Source organism: Hippopotamus amphibius, chromosome 8, assembly GCF_030028045.1.
Source record: "Hippopotamus amphibius kiboko isolate mHipAmp2 chromosome 8, mHipAmp2.hap2, whole genome shotgun sequence".
Classification (NCBI taxonomy): Eukaryota; Metazoa; Chordata; class Mammalia; order Artiodactyla; family Hippopotamidae; genus Hippopotamus; species Hippopotamus amphibius.
The window spans coordinates 58,465,031-58,489,258 of NC_080193.1; the positions used below are offsets into that span (position 1 = coordinate 58,465,031).

General features: G+C 34.4%; 1 protein-coding gene and 1 non-coding gene across 2 annotated transcripts in view; one reads left to right on the top strand and one right to left on the bottom strand.

The window, feature by feature from the left end:
* The window catches only part of LRP1B (LDL receptor related protein 1B), a 1,778,947-nt gene that overhangs the window by 523,198 nt on the left and 1,231,521 nt on the right, over positions 1-24,228 (bottom strand). The window contains exon 32 of the mRNA XM_057745031.1: positions 11,894-12,043. Coding sequence (XP_057601014.1) covers positions 11,894-12,043 — 150 coding nt within the window. The remainder of the gene's footprint in view (positions 1-11,893; positions 12,044-24,228) is intronic.
* LOC130859778 (U6 spliceosomal RNA) lies at positions 5,293-5,399 on the top strand. Its single transcript, XR_009055320.1, has one exon. It is a non-coding gene; the product is annotated as a U6 spliceosomal RNA (small nuclear RNA).

Here is a 24,228-nt window from a genome sequence, read left to right on the forward strand (position 1 = left end):
TTATATACTATTTTAGTAGATTAGTTTAATGGCAGAAGTAAAATTACATGTACACATCAGGTATTTCTGAAACACAGCAAAAGCTCCATGGAGGAGGAAAGTAAGTTGAATGACTAGAGCATTAAACAAACAAACAAAACAAAAACAAACTCTTCTAAACGCAAAAAGTATTTGAAAATATGGTTCAATAGTAAATTTGCATTTCCTGTTTTCTCTCTCTTCCTTAAATGTTCTTCCCCCAGATACCTGAATAACTCACTCCTTCACTTTCTGCAGATTCTTGCTCAACTGCCATTTCCCAGTGAAAACTGCCATGACCTCTCTACTTTCAAATTATAATTTTTCTGCTTCCTCTTTCCGAACCCAACTCAGCACTCCCTATTCGTATGCCCTAGTTGGATTTTCTCCATTAGTATCTTTCACCACTTGACAAACTTTATGTCAGTCATTTATTTGCTTTTACAGCTGACCCTTGGACAACTCAGGGCTTAGGGGCACTGGCCCTCTTGGAAGTTGAAAATCTAAGTGTAACTTAAAGTTGGCGCTCTGACTATGTGGTTCCTCCTTACCTGTGATTCTGCATCCAAGGGTTCAAACAACCGCAGATCATGTAGTCCTGTAGTATTTACTATTGAAAAAAATCCCTGTATAAGTGGATTCACATCATTCAAATCCATGTTGTTCAAGGGTCAACTGTACACTCTTTTCCCACACTGGGAATACCAGCCCCTTAGTAATGGAATTGTTAACTGCTTTATGCCCTGCTGTTTATAATAGTCACTTGATAGACTGCTGAATGGGTGAATAAATCAAAATTGGGACAGTGTGTTCTCTGTATTATGATACAATACATAAGTATAAACAGAAAAATAAGAGAAGCAAATTCTGACTCTTTTTCATCAAGTTACATTTAAAAGAAAGAAAACAAACATAGAAGTGTATCTCCCCTCCCTTTTCTGCCACCCTATCTTTCTCTCCAAGACAATTTCATACCAGCAGCTTTTATAAACACCAGGTGTTTGTTTCTATCTATCTATCTATATATATATCTATATATATATATAAGGAACTTTTATTGAGATGTAATTGACATACAATAAACTGCATATATTTAAAGTGTACAATTTGATATTTTTTATTAGTAACGTATATATGGCAATCCCAATCTCCCAATTCATCCCCCCCACCCCAGCTTTCCCCACTTAGTGTCCATATTTTTTCTCTACATATGTGTCTCTATTTCTGCCTGGTATTTATATATATTTTTAAGACTTTCTATTTTAACCAAAATTTGTGATGACAGGCCTACAGTTACAATATCAGGCTTCATACAGGTGATTGGTCTTTGAGAATCAGAAGGAATCTTTTTGATATGAGTGGGTTTCTCAAGCCTGGCACTAATGACATTTTGGGCCAAACAGTTCCTTGTTATAGGAGACTCTACTGTGCCTTGTAGGACGTTCACCAGTATTCCTATTTTTCACCCCCTAGAATGCTAGTAGCAAACTTTCTTCCCAGCAACTGTGATGTTTTCAGACATTGAAAAATATTCCCTGGTAGACAAAAATCACCTTGGGTTTGAGAATCACTGGCATAGTGAGAAGAAATCTAACTCTGGAGGTAGACAAGAATTATGTTAGAGACCCAGCTTTGACCTTGAACCACCCACATTTTTTTCAAAGGCAACACTGCAGTTTCAATATTTCCTTTGCATGGTTACTGTGTCTATTAGTACTAACTTGTAAACTAGAGTAGCTGAGCTCCAAACAATAGTTATTGAGAAAAATAGTGCAGCATAATGGATAAAAGCACATGATTAAAAAATATACGTATATAATTTTTTTAAAGAAATGCATACATATGATAAAAACTGGAGCATTCTGTATAGGCTTTTTGAACCTAGCTATTTTCAATTAAAAATATATTCTAGAGAATGCTTCAAATCAATATATAGATTTACCTCATGTTTAATAACTGCCTAGTATTTCACTGTACATGAACATTTCATGATTCATCTGGCTAGTCCTTTACAATACACATGCAGGTTATTCTTTTCCTCAGCCTTTTCTAATTACAAGTACCACTTCAAAGTATATTCTTGTATACATCTCAGTGCATATATATCTTAGCGTGACTACAGCTACAAGACAAATTCCTGGAAGAAACTCAAGTTTTAAGGACTAAGAATCATAGATAAGAAAGCTTGCTACACTATTTACTAACCAGGTAACACTGGGCAATTAATTTCAGCTAGCTGAACCTCGGCTGGGAGCTCTGGAGTAAGCAGTGTTAATGGTACCCCTCTCAGGGAAGTGCTGTGCGAATTACATGAGTTAAGATTTATAAATTAAATACTAGAAGGCTTTATTTATTTAGACTACCGATTATTATCATTAAAGAGAATAATGCTGTTAGGCCCAACTGCCTAAAACATTCCAAACACCAACGTTTTTGTTTTGTTGTGGAACTCTTTCACTTGTGTGTGTCTTGGGGTATTCTTTTTTTTCTTCCTTCTTCTTCCATGAAGCTGTTTAGTTCCTTTGAGAACAAATATCATTCAATACAGCTCTTCTTTTCTTGCATTTCTCTCTCTATATATACACATATAGAATATGTGTCAGAAGTGATTCACTATGTTTACACACTTATTATTCATTTTCTTCCCTTTTTAATTGAAATCCATATATTTGAAAGTATTTTAGTTTTATATTTATTTCAATATATATTTTAATTATATATTTATGGTTGTAGTCATGCTACATAAACATTTGCCTGCTTTACTTGAAAATATATTTTGATTGCTGTGGCAGAGGTTTGGTGTGTAGATGATCATTGTTTTAAATATTTATCTATTCTGCCATTACTTAATGAAATGTGCTCAGTGCGAAGCATCTTTTTGTGTGTCATGAATGATGCATATATGAATAAAATGTAGTCCCAAATTATGGAGAAGTGAGACATGTTCACTCACCAGAAAAGACAAATATTCCACTACGTTAGAAAAATACAAAGGGGTTCAGAGGAGGGAAAGATTTCAAATCACGGATGTATAGTTGAAGTAGGCCTTGAAAGGTAATTTTTCACCCATTAGGGTGACCGATAAATATGGAAGGCAGTCAAAGAACAAGGAATAGCAAGACAAATGGAAATAAGTAGGACATGATCAGATACAGGGGAACAGTTTGCCTGGATGTATTGCAACTGCAGGATAGAGGAGGATCAAATGAAAAGTAGAGTTATGACAGGGAAGGCTCTTCCTGGTAATGGAAACAGCACTTAACTTGAGACAGGATCTCTGAGCTTGAGTCTCAGAGGACTGGGTTTTCAAAAATCTTATTGACCCTGTTTCCTTATCTATAAGATAAGACAAATAATGCTTTGGGTTTTAACAAAACTTACTGACCTTAAGTTTCATTTATCTATAAGGTAAAACTAATAATAATGTGACAAACAACTTCTGGTGAATGAAAAGGAGAGAAAAAAATGAGCACTTCAGAGTAAGTTGTGAGGGCTTATTCCAGACTCTGAAAAATTATGACTAAGGTGGCGGGGCTGAGGAGGGGGGTTTCACAGCAGGTCTGAACCCTGCAGGCCTTAATAGTCTGGGGACCAGAGATATGAAAAGTGGAAAGAACTTAAGAAGTTGTCTTAGTAGCCCAAATAAAACGTTAGTAAGTAGCTAACTAGACTGCGAAAGAAAAATAAACAACAAAACAATGAAAGGGGCAGAGCTATCCGACATAAAAAGAAAACTGGCAATCCAAGGAACAGTCCAAGGGAGGGAGGATTCAAAGAAAGAAAAGGAAGCGGGGGAGGGAAGAGTCTCATAAGGAGTAAGAACTCCTTTGAAACTAAGTCTCAGCTTCTTTTCACATTCAGAAGCAGAGAAATATCCAGTAAGCTATGATTTAAAAAAAAACAAAACCTGCACTTGACACCATGTAAAGTGGACTTGCCTTGTTCAAAACAGAGGAAATGACTTCTCTAGGTGGACTACTGAAGTCAAGAACTTTCAAGTTATCAGACTCGCCACCTTGTCATAAGAACATGAGATACAGAATCCTTTCAGACTAGATTCCAATGTGAATCTGCAAGTGCCCTGTCTAAGGTTCTTAGGAAGATTTAACGCACCACACTCACAGCCCGTCCCTTGCTATCATTGATAATGTTTCATAGATGCCATGACAGCTTGCCATAATAATTTATCTTAGGAAGTAACGTAGAAAAAAAAAAGGTTTTTGATGATTTCTGCATGTCAGTTTCACAGGGTTGTTTATTGTATACATATTTTTCACATTTCTATTATTTATAAAGTGTATTATATATCTGAGGAAATTGACAAGTGTGCAAATTGAGTGCTAGATATTCTTTCTTTTTAATAAACTCTAAATGTCATTACATCAAATAATAATTGGCTGAAAAGCATACAGATACAAATGATAAAAGCATATCATTGAGAAATTGGTGGAGCGAGCTTAAGTGTCAGTATACTAATGTTTTTGCCATTAAGCTTAGAGTTTTTTTCTGTCAGCAAAGAGACTACATGGTTGTGCTTTGCTGTAGAAACTGCAGTGGGAACATTCAAAACTTTTAGTCCTCAACAATATTAACACTGTATTCATTCTCAAGCAAATAAATATGACCTTCTCTGATATTCAGCTGGTTCTGGAAGCATTTTATTCTGACAGCCTTGGTTTTCCATGGCAGACTATCCTATACTGAGAATCTTCATAGCACCTATTACGATGACTTCAATTTTGTGAAGTGAACCTATGTAAAGTATGAACAAATGTCCTTAAGGGGTAAATTTGGTGAAGCCTTTCAAGGGCTCCCTAAAGGGCAAATGATTATTTTATTAACACTGATTTAAAATAAAAATGTTCATAACCAAATCAAGAGAAGCCAACTTTTTACTCATTACAGGGCTGAGTTTGTTTCTGATAAGAGACTGAAAATGCACATAGAATATGCCTTTTTCTCCTCCCTGATCGATCCTAACAGTATCCAAAATTCAATATCCTTCTAATATTTACATATTAAGCCTATTCTGGCAAATTGCTACTTGAGAGATCAATAGTATAATATATTTAAACTGTGATTGATAACACAGAAAAATTCAACTGAGAGGGCTTAGGTATTCATAGAAAATGTGTAACTTTTTTGTCGTTGTTGTTTTACTTTACTTGTGATCTAAAGCTCCTTTTATTTTAAAGAGAAGTTTGCCAATTTTTGCAAGTGACTCTAAGATCAGATAGGTGTTGAAGACAGAGATTTATAAAAAGAACAAATCCAGTGCTCGCTTCGGCAGCACATATACTAAAATTGGAACGATACAGAGGAGATTAGCATGGCCCCTGCGCAAGGATGACACGTAAATTCGTGAAGCGTTCCATATTTTTTTCTCAGTGTATCCAGTATTGACACAAATATTTATTTGTATACAAACTGTTTTGGTGAATTTGAGAAAATGAAAGTGGCTAAGAATATGAACTAGTTTTTGTCACTTTTTTTTTGACTCCATCATAAGCGTAAATAAAATGAAAAAGTTTTCATGAAATCTAATATAATAAAGATGTTATTTGTAAAAAAAAAAAAAAAAGAACAAATCTATTCTAAAACAATTAACTTAAGCAATCCTATGTTGTAAACATCTACCAAATTCTCATGAGGGAGTAGCATTGACATGTATACACTACTAAATGTAAAATAGATAGCTAGTGGGAAGCTGCTGCATAACACAGGGAGATCAACTTGATGATCGGTGATGACTGAGAGGGCTGGAATAGGGAGGGTGGGAGGGAGTTGCAGGAGTAAGGGGATATAGGGATATATGTATAAATAGAGCTGATTCACTTTGTTGTACAGCAAAAACTGGCACAACAGTGTAAAGCAATTATATTCCAATAAATGGCTTAAAAAAAAAAAGAAAGAAACCCACTGTCCACAACATTGTAAATCAACTATACTTCAATAAAATTAAAAACAGTCAAAAGTGGATACTTTGCCCAACTTCTAAAACAGATTAATATGAACTCTGATTAACAAAACTTCACACATGGGACTTCCTAGGTTGCACAGTGGTTAGGAATCCACCTGCCAGTGCAGGGGACATGGGCTTGATCCCTGCTCCAGGAAGATCCCACATGCCATGGAGCAACTAAGCCTGTGAGCCACAACTATTGAGCCTGCGCTCTAGGGCCCATGTGCCACAACTACTGAAGCCCACTTGCTTGGAGTGAGTGCTTCCCAACAAGAGAAGCCATACTACAATGAGGAGCCCACGTGCCACAACGAAGAGTGGCCCCTGCTCGCCACAACGAAGAGTGGCCCCTGCTCTCCGCAACTAGAGAAAGCCTGTGTGCAGCAACGAAAACCCGACACAGCCAATAAATAAATAAATAAGTTTTAAAAATTATTAAAAAAACATAACTTCACCCATGAATTTTATTTTTAGCCAAATTTTTATTGCTTCTCTTGTATTATTTCAACTTAGATACCGGTTTATTTTAAATAATTTCCTGTTCACTGGATCAACCTATTAGTGATGAAATCATACAAGCTTTTAAAACTTTGTAGCTCATATGGTCAAAGCTCATATTTTCGCAGAACAGAAAATTAAGACATAGAGTTCTATAGTTGCCCCATATCCACAGCTGGAGCATAAATTACACTTTTTCAACTGACAAAATAACCTTAATGATCTCTAAGGTTACATTTAATTCTAAAAGTCTATGATATAATCACATAAATAAGGCTACTAATATATATCCCCTGACATTCAAAAAGAATCCGCCATGTTACCTTTGGAATTCCTACCTACAAATACCATGGTAGATATAATTTCCAAAGATCATATACTACCACAAAATGAAACAAAAAAAGGAGATGTATACTTGAATCTCAATGAGAATACTGTATACGTAATGGAGTAACATATGAGCTAATGAATAAAAAGCTCATTAGGTGTGAGGGTGGGATGAAGGTTTAAATTCAATGTCATACCCCTTGTAGTGTCCAGGACTCAAACTCTTGCCCTAGCAAAACTTGACAAATTACTACATGACACATTTTAATGGACTGTATGAGGATCACCTATGCTTGAATAAGATGCTGACCACTAAATCCACAATTGCCAAGGATTTTCTATACAGATATGCAGATTTCTTCAAGGTTGTTTGAATAATTCCTATATCCTCACTTTTATTTTAAATCTCTGGTCCATTTGCCCCAGCTCTTCCCTGCCTCACCCTAAAAGTACAAAATACAGCTAAGTTACCATCCTTCTATTTCCTGAATCCCATCTTAATTTTCTCCAAATATTATTCAGCCTATTTCAGCCAGCACATTTGTTTTATTTGTATATTCTCTCTCAGTTCCATGAATGGGTTTTTCTAACTTTCTCTTCAATGTGAATACGATATATGTAGCCTGCTCACAAACCGCATATGCTGACAGTCAAAAGGAACAGTATGTTAAATATAATCCAAAATAACCCGCAAACCCTAATTTTACTCAATAGTTTCAACTTCCTTCTCCTCATAAATGCACTTAACAGTGAACAGCAACTGGATTAATTTGTGATTACCTCACTGTCTCCTGCAGACATTAATGATTAGGAAAATGCCAAAAGTTATGGGGAAAAGGTGAATAAAAACAAACAAAAAAGTTCTGTATCTGAAAACTATTGTTACATATAACATAGCTTAATAGTTAAATATAACATAGTTAAATATAACATAGCTGAGTATACACTATTTTTATAACACAAATCTCTTGAACATCATGTAAGAAAATGTTTTAGAGGACCTCCCTGATGGCGCAGTGGTTGAGAATCCACCTGTCAATGCAGGGGACACAGGTTCAAGCCCTGGTCCAGGAAGATTCCACATGCCGCGAAGCAACTAAGCCCGTGTGCCACAACTACTGAGCCTGTAAGCCACAATTACTGAAGCCTGTGCACCTAGAGCCCATGCTCTGCAACAAGAGAATCCACTGCACTGAGAAGCCCACGCACCACAACAAAGAGTAGCACCCCCTGCTCTCGCCACTACTAGAGAAAGCCCATGACCAGCAATGAACACCCAACGCAGCCGGAAAAAAAAAAAAAAGTTTTAAAGTAACCTTATTATATCATGAAACTGAAGTATATTTATACAACAAAATTTCTTTAAAAAGAACTACTAAATACTGAGAAAAATTATCTCAGAAAAATAAAGAGTAGATATAATTTTAGAGCTACCAGCTATTGTATTTGAAAGCAGAAACTATTGTATTCATTAGCTCTGAAATTCAGAAAGAGAAAATTGACGAGGTCATTCTTTAAAATGGGGAAGAATTTGATGTTCAAAGTTATAGACTAGTGAGCTTATATCTGGTAACTGGAAAGGTATTTTAGTTAGTTTGGGCTGCTCTAACAGAAATACCATAGACTGAGTGATTTAAACAACAGAAATTTATTTCTCACAGTTCTGGAGGCTGGAGTCCAAGATCAGGATGCCAGCACTTTCTTGTTGTATTCTCACACGAGCAGAGAGAGAGGCAAGCTCTCTGGTCTCTTCTTAGAATGACACAAATCCCATCATGGGAGCTCTAGTGTCATGACCTAATTACCTCCCATAGGCCCCACCTCCTAGTACCATCACATTAGGGCTCCAACACATGAATTTGGGGGAACACAAACATTCAGTCCAGAGCAAAAGGTGTTAAGAGTCCTCATCAAACAGCCACTGTACACAATGTGTAAATCACTTCTGACCAAGTGACTCACTGGAGAAAAGGTGAATCACAGATAATACTGTATTTGAACCATGGTCAACTTAAAAGATGCCTAACTTGGTAAATTATCAGAATCACCTGTGAAGGTTTATTTTGATATAATTAAAATATTTTTTAAGACAAAGCATTTAAAAACATAACACAGAAACTGAAAACCAAATGAACAACTAAAACAGTGTTTTGTTGGTTCACATTCTTTCACTCTTCTTGGCCATTCAGCCTAAAACCTAAAATGTTATTCTTACTCCATACACTTTTTTACCTCTTTTCCCTGCTTTGTCCTTTTTTTCTCTTTTTGGTCCTTAACAGGTACCTATAATTCTATGTATTTTCCATCCTCCTTATTGTCTGTCTTCCTTACTTTTCTGCAAATTTGATGAAGTCAGGATTCTCACCACCATATACAGCAGTGCCTGGCATATGGTAGACACTAGTGAATATTTGTTAAAAGAATGAATGGAATTGAGTATCCATTACTATCAGGGTGCCAGCTCTATGTTTAGAAGTTACATTTCCTTGTCAACAGCTGAACTCAAATAAGAGGTTGACCTCACATTCCTATGTTCTTCATTTGTATATACTTAGGCAGAATACAAGGTCTGGTCAAACAAGACCACAAAAGCTTGGTGAGAAATCATATGCCCTGTTTGCCTTGGTAAATTATGCCAGCTCTACCAGGTTATTTTTTTTTTCTACCAAGTCCCCTCTAATGGTACAGCCTTAGCTCCATCCTTTTCACTCTACAATTCAATGTCACCAGACTAAGTGGTGCCTCTGGGCTGAATCAAGCACACAGAGGATTGCTGCGGTCATGTTTTTGTTGTTATTTGTTAGTTTTCTTGGTTTGTCGAGCGTTAGCCTTCACAGTTAGCCTATATGTACAGTATATTGGCCTGCATGGTATTTTTTTAATGTGATTATTTGCTAACGTTCTTAAATTGTGAGATTAAACAACAACAACAAACTCAGATTTCTTGCTTCTCATGAAAAATGAAATATCTGGCACAACCTGTTAATGTTCCTTATGGCAAAAATAAGTGGAGCTGAGAGGTGTTCTACCTCAAGCGGGTCATTAGCTCTCTCCAGTTTTATCATACTTTCTGCCACCCTCAAGTAAGTCTAGATACTGAAGCCTAGATGCAGTTGCTACAGATTATCATGTTGAGCTCTTGGGTTTTATCACACCTGACACACTTTACTATTTATAACTTGCCTCACTCTATTAAATAAGTATTTCAATTCGTGAAGTCTGTTCATAAATGAATGAGTTCTGCAGATGGAATGATATATGAATTAGTTATCTATTGCTGTATAACAAATTATCCCCAAAGTTTAGTATCTTAAAGCAATAAACATGTATTCTCTCACATAGTTTCTGTGGATTAGGAATCTGGGATCCACTATGTGGGTCACTTTATAAACTGGTCAATTTATATTATATCTTTGTTCCTGGATACGCAATTTTGGTATCATTGTAGGCAAATTTCTTCTTAAACATTTGTAGCTATAATCATCAGTAATCCCCTGGGTAGTGATAAGGTTCTCCTTTTTTACTTTTCTATTGCCTTTTTTTTTTTTATATGACTATACTTTTTTAGCCTCAGCAGGAAGCAGGTCATCATCACACTTTATACCATCCCTGAAGAGAAAGAGTAGACTGGTCCTGAAAGAAGGGTAATCTGAACAGAAGGGCAAATTCAGAGACCAGCTAGGGAACTTCAGAAAGTAGAAGTTGCTCTCCTGCTTCTCTATGGTGATGTCCTTTACATTTTAAGCCCTCAAACTGCAGATATATTTTGATATGTCCAATTAATGTATTGACAGTAGAGGTATTAATAGGTTTCTTTCATTTATTTTTTATCTTTCAGGGTTAATCAAATTATGGTGGCAGGGAGAGGTACAGATACATAACCATTCACTTGTTAAAAATTTTAATTTACTCAAGACTGGTTCCTGTACAGCACGGATGTCAAATAAGATTCACAGTGCTGACCCAATATATGCTTAATGATTTCATCCAAGCTTTCTCTCTTCTATTTTATTAAGAAATGAAACTAATAGACTTTATTTTTTTGCTAAAATGTACTACTGCTCCATCTTTTGAGATTTTGTTCATAGCATTGAGTTCCGTAAGTTTAGTATTCATTTCCTACTCACAGCAGGGTCGGTAGCAATCATGTTACCAGAAATAAATTTTTATAAAGCCTACATTTTTCTATGAGGCAATGATTTTTACAGTATACAAAGTTTGTGATATATATGCATATATATTCATTAAGAGTCAATGACATCCCTTGAAATGTTATGACATATTTTTAACATGCTTCCTCTAACTTACTGGGTTCCTTGGCTATATCATTTGCTAGTTTGGGTTGATTTCATGAAGTATATTGGAATTCAGTTTTTGAAAACATAGTGTGGGTGATGATTGGGGATTGCTGCAATTTACCAAACCACTTTCAGAATTTAAACTCTGCTGTTTTCACTCAGGGGATTTAAAAAAAAATGTACAAATACATATGGAACAAAATTTTCTTGTTAATTTGGCAAAGCTTGGTAATACAAAATAACCTTATTTTCTTATTGCCTTATGAGACAATTGTAAATAAATTCCTACTCTAAAATAATCACTAGTCGGGTATAATCCTTGTGTGTGTGTGTGTGTACGTATAAAGAATTTTTGTGGGAGAATAATTTAAATCATTGGTCAATGACACTGTGGCCTTGTTTCTTCAATTATCTGTATAGATCAAGCTATCCTTTATAAGCAGAGATATGATTTTACTTTATTGTGACAAATACACAAGGCCCTTGCACTTTAAAACACTGTAGTAGAGCCCAGAAAATAATCATAAAATAATACCAATAATAATAATAATGCAAGAATCAATAATGGTGAAGTATTATTGGTAACAGCACTAAGTTGCTGATCTGGATAATCTTATATGTTTGTTTGCTAAGGTTAAGAAAAGAAAAATAAAGAAAAACTCTCTTAGAGATGTGCATTTGAAGGTGCTCTGGTGTTAATGGAGCAGTAACTTTTCTAAGCTTTTAACATGTCATAATTAATCAACCCCAATCAATACAAGCATCCTAGTTATAGAACCATTGTACTTACCCATGATGGTTAGGGCTGTAGCTTTTGTTAATTCTTCTTTCATTGACTCTATTACTTCTAAATTACCGCCATCCAGGTTGCATCTATTTATGGTTCCATTTCCCGAACTGATCCAATAAAGTTTGTTTTCCACATAGTCTATTGATAGTCCTGTAATTAAATTATACAACTTAAACATAATGGTAACCACTTAAATTGTGATATTCACCTAGCACTGAATTTGGGGGGAAAATATAAGTTGCAAGCTCAGATTTTTATCTTTAAAAATAAGATCTGGCTAACAGGGAGATGTACACACAGCTTTAACTATCGGTCAAACAATAGACACTTAATAGTTATCTCTGTTGATTATCAAAACAACCTTGTGACATTAAGAGGAATGACTGTTCCATTTTACAGATAAGGAAAATAAAATCTAGAATAGTTAAGAAATCTATTTGAGGCCATAGCTAGTAAGTGGACATTCCAGAAATTTTAAGAAAGTTTCCTGTTCTAAACTGTCTGCCCTCCTCATTATACTGCTTTGCTTCAGAAAGTTTTAATGTGTAATACTCATCTGGGATACTTATTTTATTAATGAAATTTATAATTTCTTCTTTACTTGTGGTAAAAGTTACTTTAGAAAGTTACAGACAAATTTATGTTTTCAGTACTTTTCATGTAAATTCCAAGGTAGGAGAATTTCAACAATTAGCAGTTTCACTGAAGCATGGCAGTGAATTGGGCTCATTTAGGGGCTGCCACTGAGAAACAAACCATACAGCAAGTAAGTGAACCAAGCCAGTGGCCTAAGACCATTGTCCCTACATAGCACAGTGTGTCACTGTCAGTTAGCTTTATTGCAGTTTGTGAGCAATTTCATACATTATACGGGTGTTTGTGGTTTTCAAAGGTATTCAGACATGCAAATTTTGGTTGCCAATGGTACACATCTAATTAATCACAGGCATGCTCAGTAGGCTCATGATCTACATTATAAGGGTAACGCTGTGGCTCCACCGTGGTCTTCTGTGACCTGCAACTACTTAGGAAAAAAGCACATGTGGACACATCCTCAGGCATAAACTGTTTCTGGGATCTCCCTCACAGAGTGAACTGACAAAGCCCCGCAAAACAGTCCCTTCCCTATACAAAAAAAAAAAAAAAAAAAAAAATTCTAAGACGGAAAAAAAGGAAAGAAAGAAGAAAGGAAGACAAGTGGGAAGGAAGAGAAGTAGGAAGAAAAGACAACTGGAGAAAATCATATGAGTTCAAGTGTGTTGAGAAAGTGATAACATGTTCGAAATAGTCTCAGCTGCAGTTGGTCCCAGTCCAGCTAGTGGACCAGCTTTAATCAAGTAGCAATAATAAAACAAGCCTATACAATACACCAGCTATTTACTGACTTATTGGTATCTTTTCTTCATGAAAGTCTAAAAGGTTCACCAGAAAAATCACAATGCATAAAATTAGACACTGCAGGCATAAAATTTTCAGACTTTTTTTGATAACCACTGGGGGTAATTGGCTTTAATTACTATAAAAATGATCAAATAAAAACTATCACAGTCATATTCTATGATGTAATATTTTCATGGTGAAAATCACTGAGAATTCAATTTTTTTCTGAGAGAAAGTTTGGTTATTCTGCAAGTACTTTCTAAGCCACTGCCATATATCTTTCCTGGTATTAATAAATCCTGGTTTAGACAGCTTAATTTTCAGAAGTGGTCTATTTTACCTTCTACTTAGTTGACCATCTAAAGCACATAATTTCATCTTTAACCATCAATGAAGCATATCTTTACTATAGATTTATGGTACAAAATATAACCCCAAAGTTTCTGTTGCCAAATTTTCAGCAAGAATCAAATTAATGAATACATTTATGAAAAATTCCCCTGAAGAAAAGTTATCTATCTCCCTAGGTATTCCAAATTTTCTCTCTCCATCAAGCAAACCATCAGAAAGTTATCTGCATTTATGATTGCTAAGGTTTTGTCTCTCTCTGAATCTCTTGCTGAATCGAACTTTGGCATTGTGCCCTTGGTCTAAATGAAAGATGGTATAAGAAGTAGCCATAGGAAACCCACTGTTATACTTCCCAGGATATAGTGTCTAAAATAATACATCACACTGTGACCTCTTTATATAAGGGCCCATGGGAGAAATTTCTTTCAGGGCTCAGTGCCAGAAAAAGCTTTATGTGGAAAATATAAAATTGTAACTGATCATATTTTTCTCTTTACTTTGCCTGCAAAGAAACTGAAGAGTCAGATTTGTGACCCATCTCCAGCAATTGTAAAAGAATTTCATTTATACCACAAACTTCACCCCTGGTTCCAACAGACTAATCTATTATTTTCCTTCACTTTGATTTTTAAAATCAATATTCTTGCCTGCTCCGTCTTAGGGCATGTGTTTAAGTTTCCTCAACCCCTTTTTGTAAGGAGAGGGTACATACCGTATATGCTCAACTCCACATTAACCCACAGTATCAGAACTTGCTCATCTACCTAAACTCTGCAGCTTCTAGACTCAAACTTAGGCTTTGTAAAACAGTTATACAGAGCAGGGAAGTTGCAGAGTTTGGGTCAGAGTTCCCCGGTTCTTACTACTCAACATCTTTATTACTGCACTGTGAGTGCTAAGAGGAAAGAAGCTGTGTCATAGTGAGCTTTTTATCTTCAGCGCTGAGCATGATGCCTAGAGCAGAGCAGAAAATATATAAACATTCAACGAAGGTATTGGTTATTTAACTCAATTATGAAAATTATAAGTTGTCTTCAAAGAGTTCTGCCTAGTAAAGTTGAATTATCCCCACAACAGAATTTTTTTTTAATATATTTCCTATGTCTATGTATAATGAAAATAGGGAGGAAAGGCAGTGATTCAATATCTACTTGATGTGGCTTAGATTTTTTTCATATCAACATTAATCATGAAATAGTTTAGGATTAATAGTTTTAAGGTTCACAGGAAAAAAACCTATATATACATGTGATATGTCACTATCCAGCTACAAATATCTTCTCTCCTGTCAAATACATTTGTTTAACCCTTGAATGTTCTTGAGTGCATTTATTTCCAGGTGTATAAAATAGAATTGAAATATTTAAAAAATCCTATTATGAATTCAAGAAACTGGTGATAATAGGTTTTAAATTCATAGATATGAGTATCTTTAGAAGTACACATTTATAAAAGTCATTAATATAAATGTTTTCATAAAGATTTTTTAATTTTGTTATCACACTGAGGTCTTAATAATATTGAAGAATTAATTGGTATCCATTTATTGGAATAATTTATGAATCAGACCTCTGTTGTGTTATTTTAAAAGATAAATCACTAAACAGTGAGCTAGGAGTGGTTTTGATGCAATTGAAATACAAAGTGATTTTAGCATGTTAAGTCAATAGCCATGAGAAAACAGATTAAATGTGAGCATGTCTATGAAAGTGTCCTGGAACCTAGGCAAAGAAATCTAATTATGTCTGTCCTAGAAGATCCTCAGAGTGGGTGACCAAGACTAAAAAGTCTTCAATAGGGTTGTAAGATCTGTCTGAAGAATATACTATTAGTAATATAGAGTCATTTCTGAAAGATGTATTTATTTTTAAAATCATCTGGATCTGGTTATCAAAAGAGAAAACCCAGATCCAATAACACAATAGGCATATCGATGGAACAAAAGTCATCACTTAAATTGAAAACCTTTATGAAAAGAACTTTTCTATTACTGTAAGAATGCAGAGGTAATCTATCTGCTTTGATTCTAACACTCATTATTTTAAACCAAAGATTTTCCTTTATTATTTTATTTGAACATTTTGATTTAAATCAGCTTACATTTTAATTTAGACAATGTAACTTGCCAAAATTATGTAATTGCTCTCATAATAGGAACATTCCATATATTGATATAAGAAACAACTACACAATATTTTTTAAAGATATAATATAATCTAACTATATTTTCCATATATCTCTAAAAAAATTGTTTCTTAAGTTTTAAGTGTTGTTACAATTAATACTGGAAAGTTCATTTTTATGTTTCATTTCTTTTCTTTTTTATATGACAAACTAAAGTCAACACACCATGCAATGTGGAATTAAAACAAAAATGCAAATACATAGAAAAAATTTAAAAATTAAGGCTTTCTAGGGATAGTAATTATCTAACTTTTTCCATCACTTGTCAAAGTTAATTTCAAAATTTTCATCCCTGGAAGTGCATTATAATTATCTGGAAAGCTATTAAAAATACTGATCCCACTCCCAGAAATTCTAATTTAATTGGTTTATGTTGGTTCCAGGCATCAGTATTTTTAGGAAATCTCTCCAGGTCATTTTGAAATACAAAATTTAAAAAATTTCTTTTAAACACTGCATTTTTAAAAATTCTTTTAAATTTGACTATTTACAAGGTTCAATGAGGCCTTTTAAATTTTGCTGGAAAGTGTATCATGATGAGATCTTTGGAGACAGAGAAATACTAAATATGTAGATGGGGAAAAAGACATACTATGGATATTTAAATGTAGATTATTAACTTCAAGGCCTCTAAGCATGTATAATAAATAACATTGAAATCTTCTAATTATTCTTTGTAGTGTTATCGTCAGACAATAGAACACAACTCCTTCTACTTCTGGAGTTGTGAAAGTCATAGAAACTGGCTATTGAAAACACACAAAAAATGGGAAAATATTGTAAAGTTGCATGCCCTCCTATATCTGTAGAATACTTATAATGTTCTGGATATTCCAAAATGGAGATCTTTTCGGAGTTTACCAAAACAGGCATGATTATTCCTGGGGCAGAACTTTCTCTGAAACATTGAACTTTTAGCTCCAAAGGAGCATAGTTATTCCATGGAAAAGTAGAATAGGATTAATTGCCTACTCACCATTAGGCTATCTCAAGAAATGCTTTATCCCTTCTGAGAACACTTAGATTTTGTAAATTAAAGAATAAATATCCTAAGGAACCCCAAAGTACTTTTTGTGCTTCATCCCTGGCTTCTCTCTGAAGTGAACACAAATATAAACTGCCACCCTCCAATCACTTTGTCTATGTGTCTCTGGGTTGATCTGACAGAAGGCTAGGCAGCCTTTACCTGGTTACACACTCACTTCACCATTGTGAGGCTGTAATAATAAGAATAATTGCCTCATATACGAGTGTCTGGCACATAGATGTACTTAATAAATGCTACCTATTTATTACTAGTATAGGTTTTTGTATTTCCCTTTCAAGCTAAAATCCTATTTCTAAAATTGATAGCCATCTCTCTGGTAATCCCTACAACTGATAATTTTGAGATAATTTAATAATGAGAAATACTCAGATTGCGCACTTAATTTATAATACACTATTTTCTCAATTATACAGATACATCAAAACTAGAAATGTTTGTTTTACAAAAGCCAATAAAAAATATGCTGCAGCCTGGGACAAAACATTTGCAACCAGCATATCTATCAAAAGACTAGGATCAAGAAAATTCTCAAAACTCAATAGTTTAAAAACAATCGAATTAGAAAATGGGGAAAATAAATGAACGGAAATCTCAAAGATATAAATATGACAAATAAGTACAGGAAAAGGATGTTTGACATCACAGGAAAATGCAAACTAAAATGACCATGAGTATCGCTACACACTTACAAGAATGACTACAATCAAGCTAGTGACAACAATAAATGCTGGCAAGGATGCAGGAAAAAACTATATCACTGACACGTTGCTGGTAGGAATGTAAAGTGGTACAGCCACTCTGGAAAACAACTGGGCAGTTTCTTATGAAACGAAGCATATTATTACCATAGGTCCCTCTAATTGCACTCCCGGGAATTTACCCCAGAGAAATAAAAATGGATGTTCACACAAAAACTTGTACATGGATGTTTATAACAGCTTTATTTGTAGTAGCCATGAAACCGAGCAGGACCCTATGGGCCTCCTGGGCACAAAAGCCTTTCTGTGTCTCCCCTTCTCTGAGTTCCAAAAGGCAGGTTCAAATAGTTGCTAATCAGGGAAGGGAGGGGATGTGGAGACAAGGGAGGAGCAGTCAAGAAACAACAGTGCAGCCTTGGGCCAGGGTCCTGGTTCCCCAACAAAGGGTATATAACACATAACATTATCTTTGAGCTCTTCTGCAGAACTAAAACCCCTACCAAATGGAAGATGTGAACTACTTGAAGTACTCTTCATTCCAGAGAAGGTCAGTTTGCCCATCATCATCGGATGCCAGGCAATCTCTGGACTGAAGGGCTGCAGGCCCTGCACACACCCTGATCTTTATCAGCTCCTCCCTACCCCCTGTCCCAGGTTGGGACACACAGTTTTGAGGGCATTAGCCCACTGTGGCCCCCTTTGCCTGGGAAAGCAATAAAGTTATTCCTTTTTTACTTCACCCAAAACTCTGTCTCTGAGATTTAATTTGGTGTCACTGTATAGAGGCCAGATTTGGCTTCAGTCAAAAACTGCAATCATCCCATTTCCTTCAACAGGAGAATGGTTACGGTAAACTGTGGTATGTACATACCATGGCATACTACTCAGTATTAAAAAGGAAAAACAAACAAACAAACAAACAAAAACACTGATACATGCAACAACTTGATGACTCTCCAAGGATATATGCTGAGTGGAAAAAAAGTCAATCCAAAAGGTTACATACTGTATGATTCCACTTATATAACATTTTAAAATGACAAAATTTTAGAAATGGAAAACAGTGTAGGGAGGAAAGGGAGTGGAGAGAGTAGGTGTGGTTATAAAAAGACAACAGGAAAGACTGTTGTGATATTGGAATTATTCAGTATCTTATTTTGCTTTTTTTCCCCCTACTTATCCACAGAACTTGATTCAGTTCATTCTGTGTTTTGAATCTGGTATTGGCTATAGGAATCTATACATATGGTTTACAAAAACACACAAATGAATATTAATAACACAATCTGAATAAGATTGGTGGCTTGTATTAAGGTCAATATCTGAGTTATAATATTTTGCAGTAGTGTTACAGAATATTCCAGTTAGGGAAAATTAGATAAAGTATACATGGAACCCCTCTGTATTATTTTTTATAACTTCATGTGAATCTAAAATTACCTCAATAAAAATTTCAATGAAAAATTATTATTCAACAAAGAGTTGATTACATAGGTCATCAGAATATGGCACTCCAAAACAGACGACTTTCGCTTAAAGATTTTTTTGAGCTGAAGACAATTAAGAAACAACAGATACCAAAAATAAAAAGCACTCTGCCCTCCTTTTTGCTAAAAGGCTTAGCTTCTTAATCACCAGATCCAAGTCTAGACTCTTACCAGCCCAGAGACAGCACTGAGAAGAATCTACACAACAAACCTTACTAAAATGACTCTTATCTTTCCTTAGTTGTCTTCATGTATTTACTTTCTCATAGTTTGCCTTCCTTGAAAGTCTAAAACCTTTTGCTTTTATCTTTTAATTTTGCTACAAATTTACTGTTATTTGCTAAGATGCTATATAAGCACAAGTTCTAACCACTCCTTTGACTTACTCTTCATTGAGTTTCTCTCACATATATGTGTGCTATGTGAGTTAATAAACTCTTGTTAATTTGTCTTTTGTCAGTCTAATTTCCAGGGCCCTCACCGGAGAATCGAAGAAGGTGGAGGAAATAATTTTTTGTTTTTGTTTTTTTTTCTTCCACTGCAAGTATCTATACCACCCTTATCTTAACTTGATCTAAATTATTACTTGAAATCATCCTCTCAATTCACTCTGCTTTAAGAAATCACTGATGACATACAGAGTTACAGAACTAAGTTAGTTAGTTCTTGGCTGCTTATTGTATCAAGTTAAGATTTCAGCACCTCCTCCATTCTCCATCACATAAATCATTTTACCTGGGACAATTTATCTTATATTTCAAGCTCTTAATGACTGGCAAAAATTTTGTGCCTTGTGAAATAACACATGCAAAATTAGAGGAAAACCAGAGTCAGTGACAGCTTATTTCTTAAGAAGTGTTTTGTTCTAAAAGATCATTTTAAAAGGTTTAATACCTGTAGTTTTATAATTTGCTTAAACTACATTTTAGAGATTGATAAGTAAAATAGAGCAACCTATTTTTAAAAGCACTGAATTGTGTCATTTGAATATCTTAACATTATAGCTCCTGTCAATATAATCCTAAATATTCCCTTGTGCTCTCCTAGACACACAGAATAATTTAGTTTTTTAGATATGATTTTGTGCCTTTTAGGATTGTTTTTTCTTTTCTACTAAGAATAAGGGAAGCCCCTTCTCCGTCATACCTTAAAAACAAAAGCATATGTTTTCTTCAAGGTCCAACTGAAATTACAAAATATCACCTATTTGGTTACAACTCATTTCTCTATTTTTCTTTCTCAAAAGAATTAGTTGTTTCTTCTATTTTTATAGTGTCTACTTATATTATCTTTATGATGTCTGAAAATAGTACTCATGAACAATATTGCGTTTTGTTGTCATTTAACTCTATTAAAGATCTCATCATGGTTTACATTTCTGTCTTTTTCCTTTACTGGACTAAGATAATGTGTCCCAGGTTTTATTTTCAGAGTCTGGAACCTAGTATACACTTTCTATTCTTTTTTTTTTTTTAATAACTTTTTTTTTACACTTCATAATATTTGAATGACAATGATTAGATGAAAAATGTAATAAATTTAAATTATTTGTGTGTATATAAATGTGTAATTTTAATATCAACTTGTTAATTCCTCCAGTCTTTTTGGCACCCTACTATTATCATTTCTTTTGGGGTGTATAGCCTTATATGTTGATTAAGCTTCATACATAAACAGTAACTGTGCTGAGTAATAAGTATATATAAATAATATAACTGCATTATATCAAGCAAGGAAATATATACAGAAATTTGTTTTAATCTTTTTTTTTAAAAGTGAGGTCCTTGAGTTCTTTTGATATGGTAAACAGTGTTTGTGAATGTTATTCATTAATAGGTTTAAAAACCCACATTATACACCATAAGGGTTGGAATGATTAAACAATAAGAAAGATGTTAGGTAGGTTTCAAGAAGGTGTACTTGAAGGTTGAGTAAATAAATGACTTTTGGTTGGGATTATATTTAAAACGAAGAGAAAACATCAAGAAAATAAAATATATAGTATACTAGATTCTTAAGAATAAGCCATGAAGGGTAATGCTGATTAACAAACCAAGATGTTTTATATGAGGCTTAAGGGATAAAATTCATAACATGTAAACATTTTAAACACAGAAATGGCTTTAAGTAGTAAGTTAAAATCCCCTGTTTTGTAAACTGCTCTAAGCATTTAATGTATCCAAGACTTGAGCAATAAATCTTAATTGAAAATATTTAGTTCAATAATGGATAAAGGGAATGTTGATTTGTATTTAACAGAAACAAAGTTATTCAGCCTAAACTGCCTGAAGGCTGCAATTACTTGGTCTTCAGTGATTCACACTCATAAAATGCCAAGTTGGGTGTTTTGATAAGATCATGATGTACTTCTCTTTCAAGTATATCACACATACGGATTTAACAGGAAACAAATAAGGGAAATCTGGTGAATTAAAATATAAAAACAATTCCACAAACTAGAAATCCTAGGATATCATTAACATTATTGCTTAAAACATGCATTTAAAGGTTCAGAAATAATTGTGAGGCACAATTGGCAGAGAGGTGAAACTCGTTTTTGCATACCCCTGGCTGCTTAGAAAAACTGACTGCAGTGTCCTAACTGGCCCCATGTTTCTCCGGAGTACCTAAGCTCTAGATTTTTCTTTCCCACTTTCCATGCTTGAAAGAGTACCAGTTTTATTTCCTGATCTTTGCTTGAGGTCATGTAATTACTATATGAAATCACCGTCTCTGGGCATAGCATAATGGTTAAGATTTAACATGACTTTGGAAGTGGATAAACTTGGTTTTGAATCCCAACTCTACCATTCATCATAGGCAACTCATTTCTTTCAACAAGCCTCAGTTTCTGAATCTATAAAGGAAGACTAAGAAAGCCTTCCAGAAGTACCATGAGATGATTAGTGAAATCCATTTTGCAAGTGCTTGACATATTCTAAATCCTTAACAAGTAGTCGCTATAATTATGTTATTTTTGTTGCCAAAGTGATGATTCTACATCATCCTCACATATCCCAGGCTAAGTACATGCAAACACAAAGGTGTAACTTCATAGTAAGAATATAGGTTTCATAAAGTGTGATGGAAAATGACTGCTTTCAGGTGACACTTCCCAGCCTCACCAGAGAGAATGTTGTTTTTTCTCCTTATATTCTGGACATTTTTTCTGTATATTTTTTAATTCATTTTTTCCAAAAATAATTTATAATCTGACAATCAGTATGCACAGGGAGAAAATTAACTGATTAGTAGCTCCTCCATTCCTAATCACCTAACTTTCTTCATGGAAATGGTTTAGGGAATGCAGTGGGCAGGTGTTTAAGCCAGAGGCTGCCCTGACAGATTCATCATGAAAAACTAATTACAGTAATTTCCTGCAGTGCAAAATATCAGTGAAATTCAATAAGTAAATAACGGTAATAAATATCCCTATGTATATAAGTTTTTCATAGGTATGACAACCATGTATACCAATAAAAACAAGTTTGTACTTATTTTTTCACACATTCATATGTTCATTTATAACACTGAAAAATTCCATTTTAGAAGTCATCTCAGGGGAATAGTTTTAAAAGAATCTTATAACAGAGTGGGATTACCATGGCATGAATTCTTGAGAGTATTTCAAAGATTCTTCTATTATCAAATGTTTCCTTATAAGACTTAACCTTGATACTACACTACATAGTGGCTTAAATTTGTGTATAAATCAAAAAACATTTTTTGGTTCACTTATTTGCATCACAGTTCTACACTGCCCATTAAGAGAGGAAAAAAATAACAGCAAAAAAATAACTTTTAAAAAAGAAAACAGTAATCTGAAATACTGCAGTATTTTGTGTAAATTAGTAAACAACATAACTTACAAAATATATTTTCAGAACATGGCTCAAGCACACAGTGAAAACACTACAATTTAAAAAAAAATAGTTACTATGCAACATAGTTTTTAATCTATTTTAATCAGTACCTATAATACTCTTGAAACCAGCATGGTCTTAACTGGTGGCATTCCTCACAAATAAAGAATCTGAACTGACTATAGATAGATAAGACTTTCCTGCTATAAGTTACTCACCAGTAATATTTTTAATAGTTAATTTACAGATAAGAGTCTCTCTAGCCTATTGGGATAGATCAAAACTTGCAATTAACAGGGTTGGGATGAATAAGGGTTATGTTCAGAAGAATTTGGTTTTATATTTATACTCTGTGCTAAAAAACAAAACAAAACAAAACTTGCCAATAAGTAGATAAATTGACCAATTGATTTCTGCTTGTTCTTTCTTTTTTGAGAACTATCTGAGGTGCTAATGAGAGCTGATGGGGTTCAGGAGAGGCCACCCCAAAATGTGCTATGTTGGCATATTGATTTTCTTTTCTTGTTGATAATTGTTAATTTTATTTTATTTATTTTTTTTACTTTTTAATTTTATATTGGAGTACAGTTGATTAACAGTGTTGTGTTAGTTTCAGGTGTACAACAAAGTGATTCAGTTATACATATACATATATCTATTCTTTTTCAAATTCTTTTCTCAATTAGGTTGTTACAGAATATTGAGCAGAGTTCCCTGTGCTATAGAGCAGGTCCTTGTTGGTTATCCATCTTAAATATAGCAGTGTGTACATGTCAATCCCAAACTACCTAACTATCCCTCTCTCCCACCGTTCCCCCCATAGTGAGTATTTTGAATTAAAGTTACTTAAGAAACAGCTGGTGAAAGGAGAATACTCTGACCCTCTTTTGTTTTCCTGAAAGCAGGGACTAATGCCCCTATGTGAAGGTATCCTCCCTACACCAGGAAGATAGAAAGCATCCTTATCACCAGAGACAGGGAATTCAAGGCCAAGAAAGCAGTATAAATAAGCCTTGTTACTTCTTCATTGCTTTGGAACTGCAAGCCCAAATCCCTTTGTTTTGTGAAATCTTCACAAATAATTGTTTCTTTGTCTAAAAGATATAAAAGCTGGTCACTTCTTCGTGTCTCATTTTTATGGGGCTCCCGTATATACATAGTAATTTTATTTTCTCCTGTTAATCTGCCTTGTGTCAGTTTAATTACAGGCATATCTCATTTTATTGCTCTTCACTTTATTATACTCTGCAGATACAGTGTTTTTTGCAAATTGAAAGTTTGTGTAAACTGTGCATGGAGCAGGTCGATCAGCACCATTTTTCCA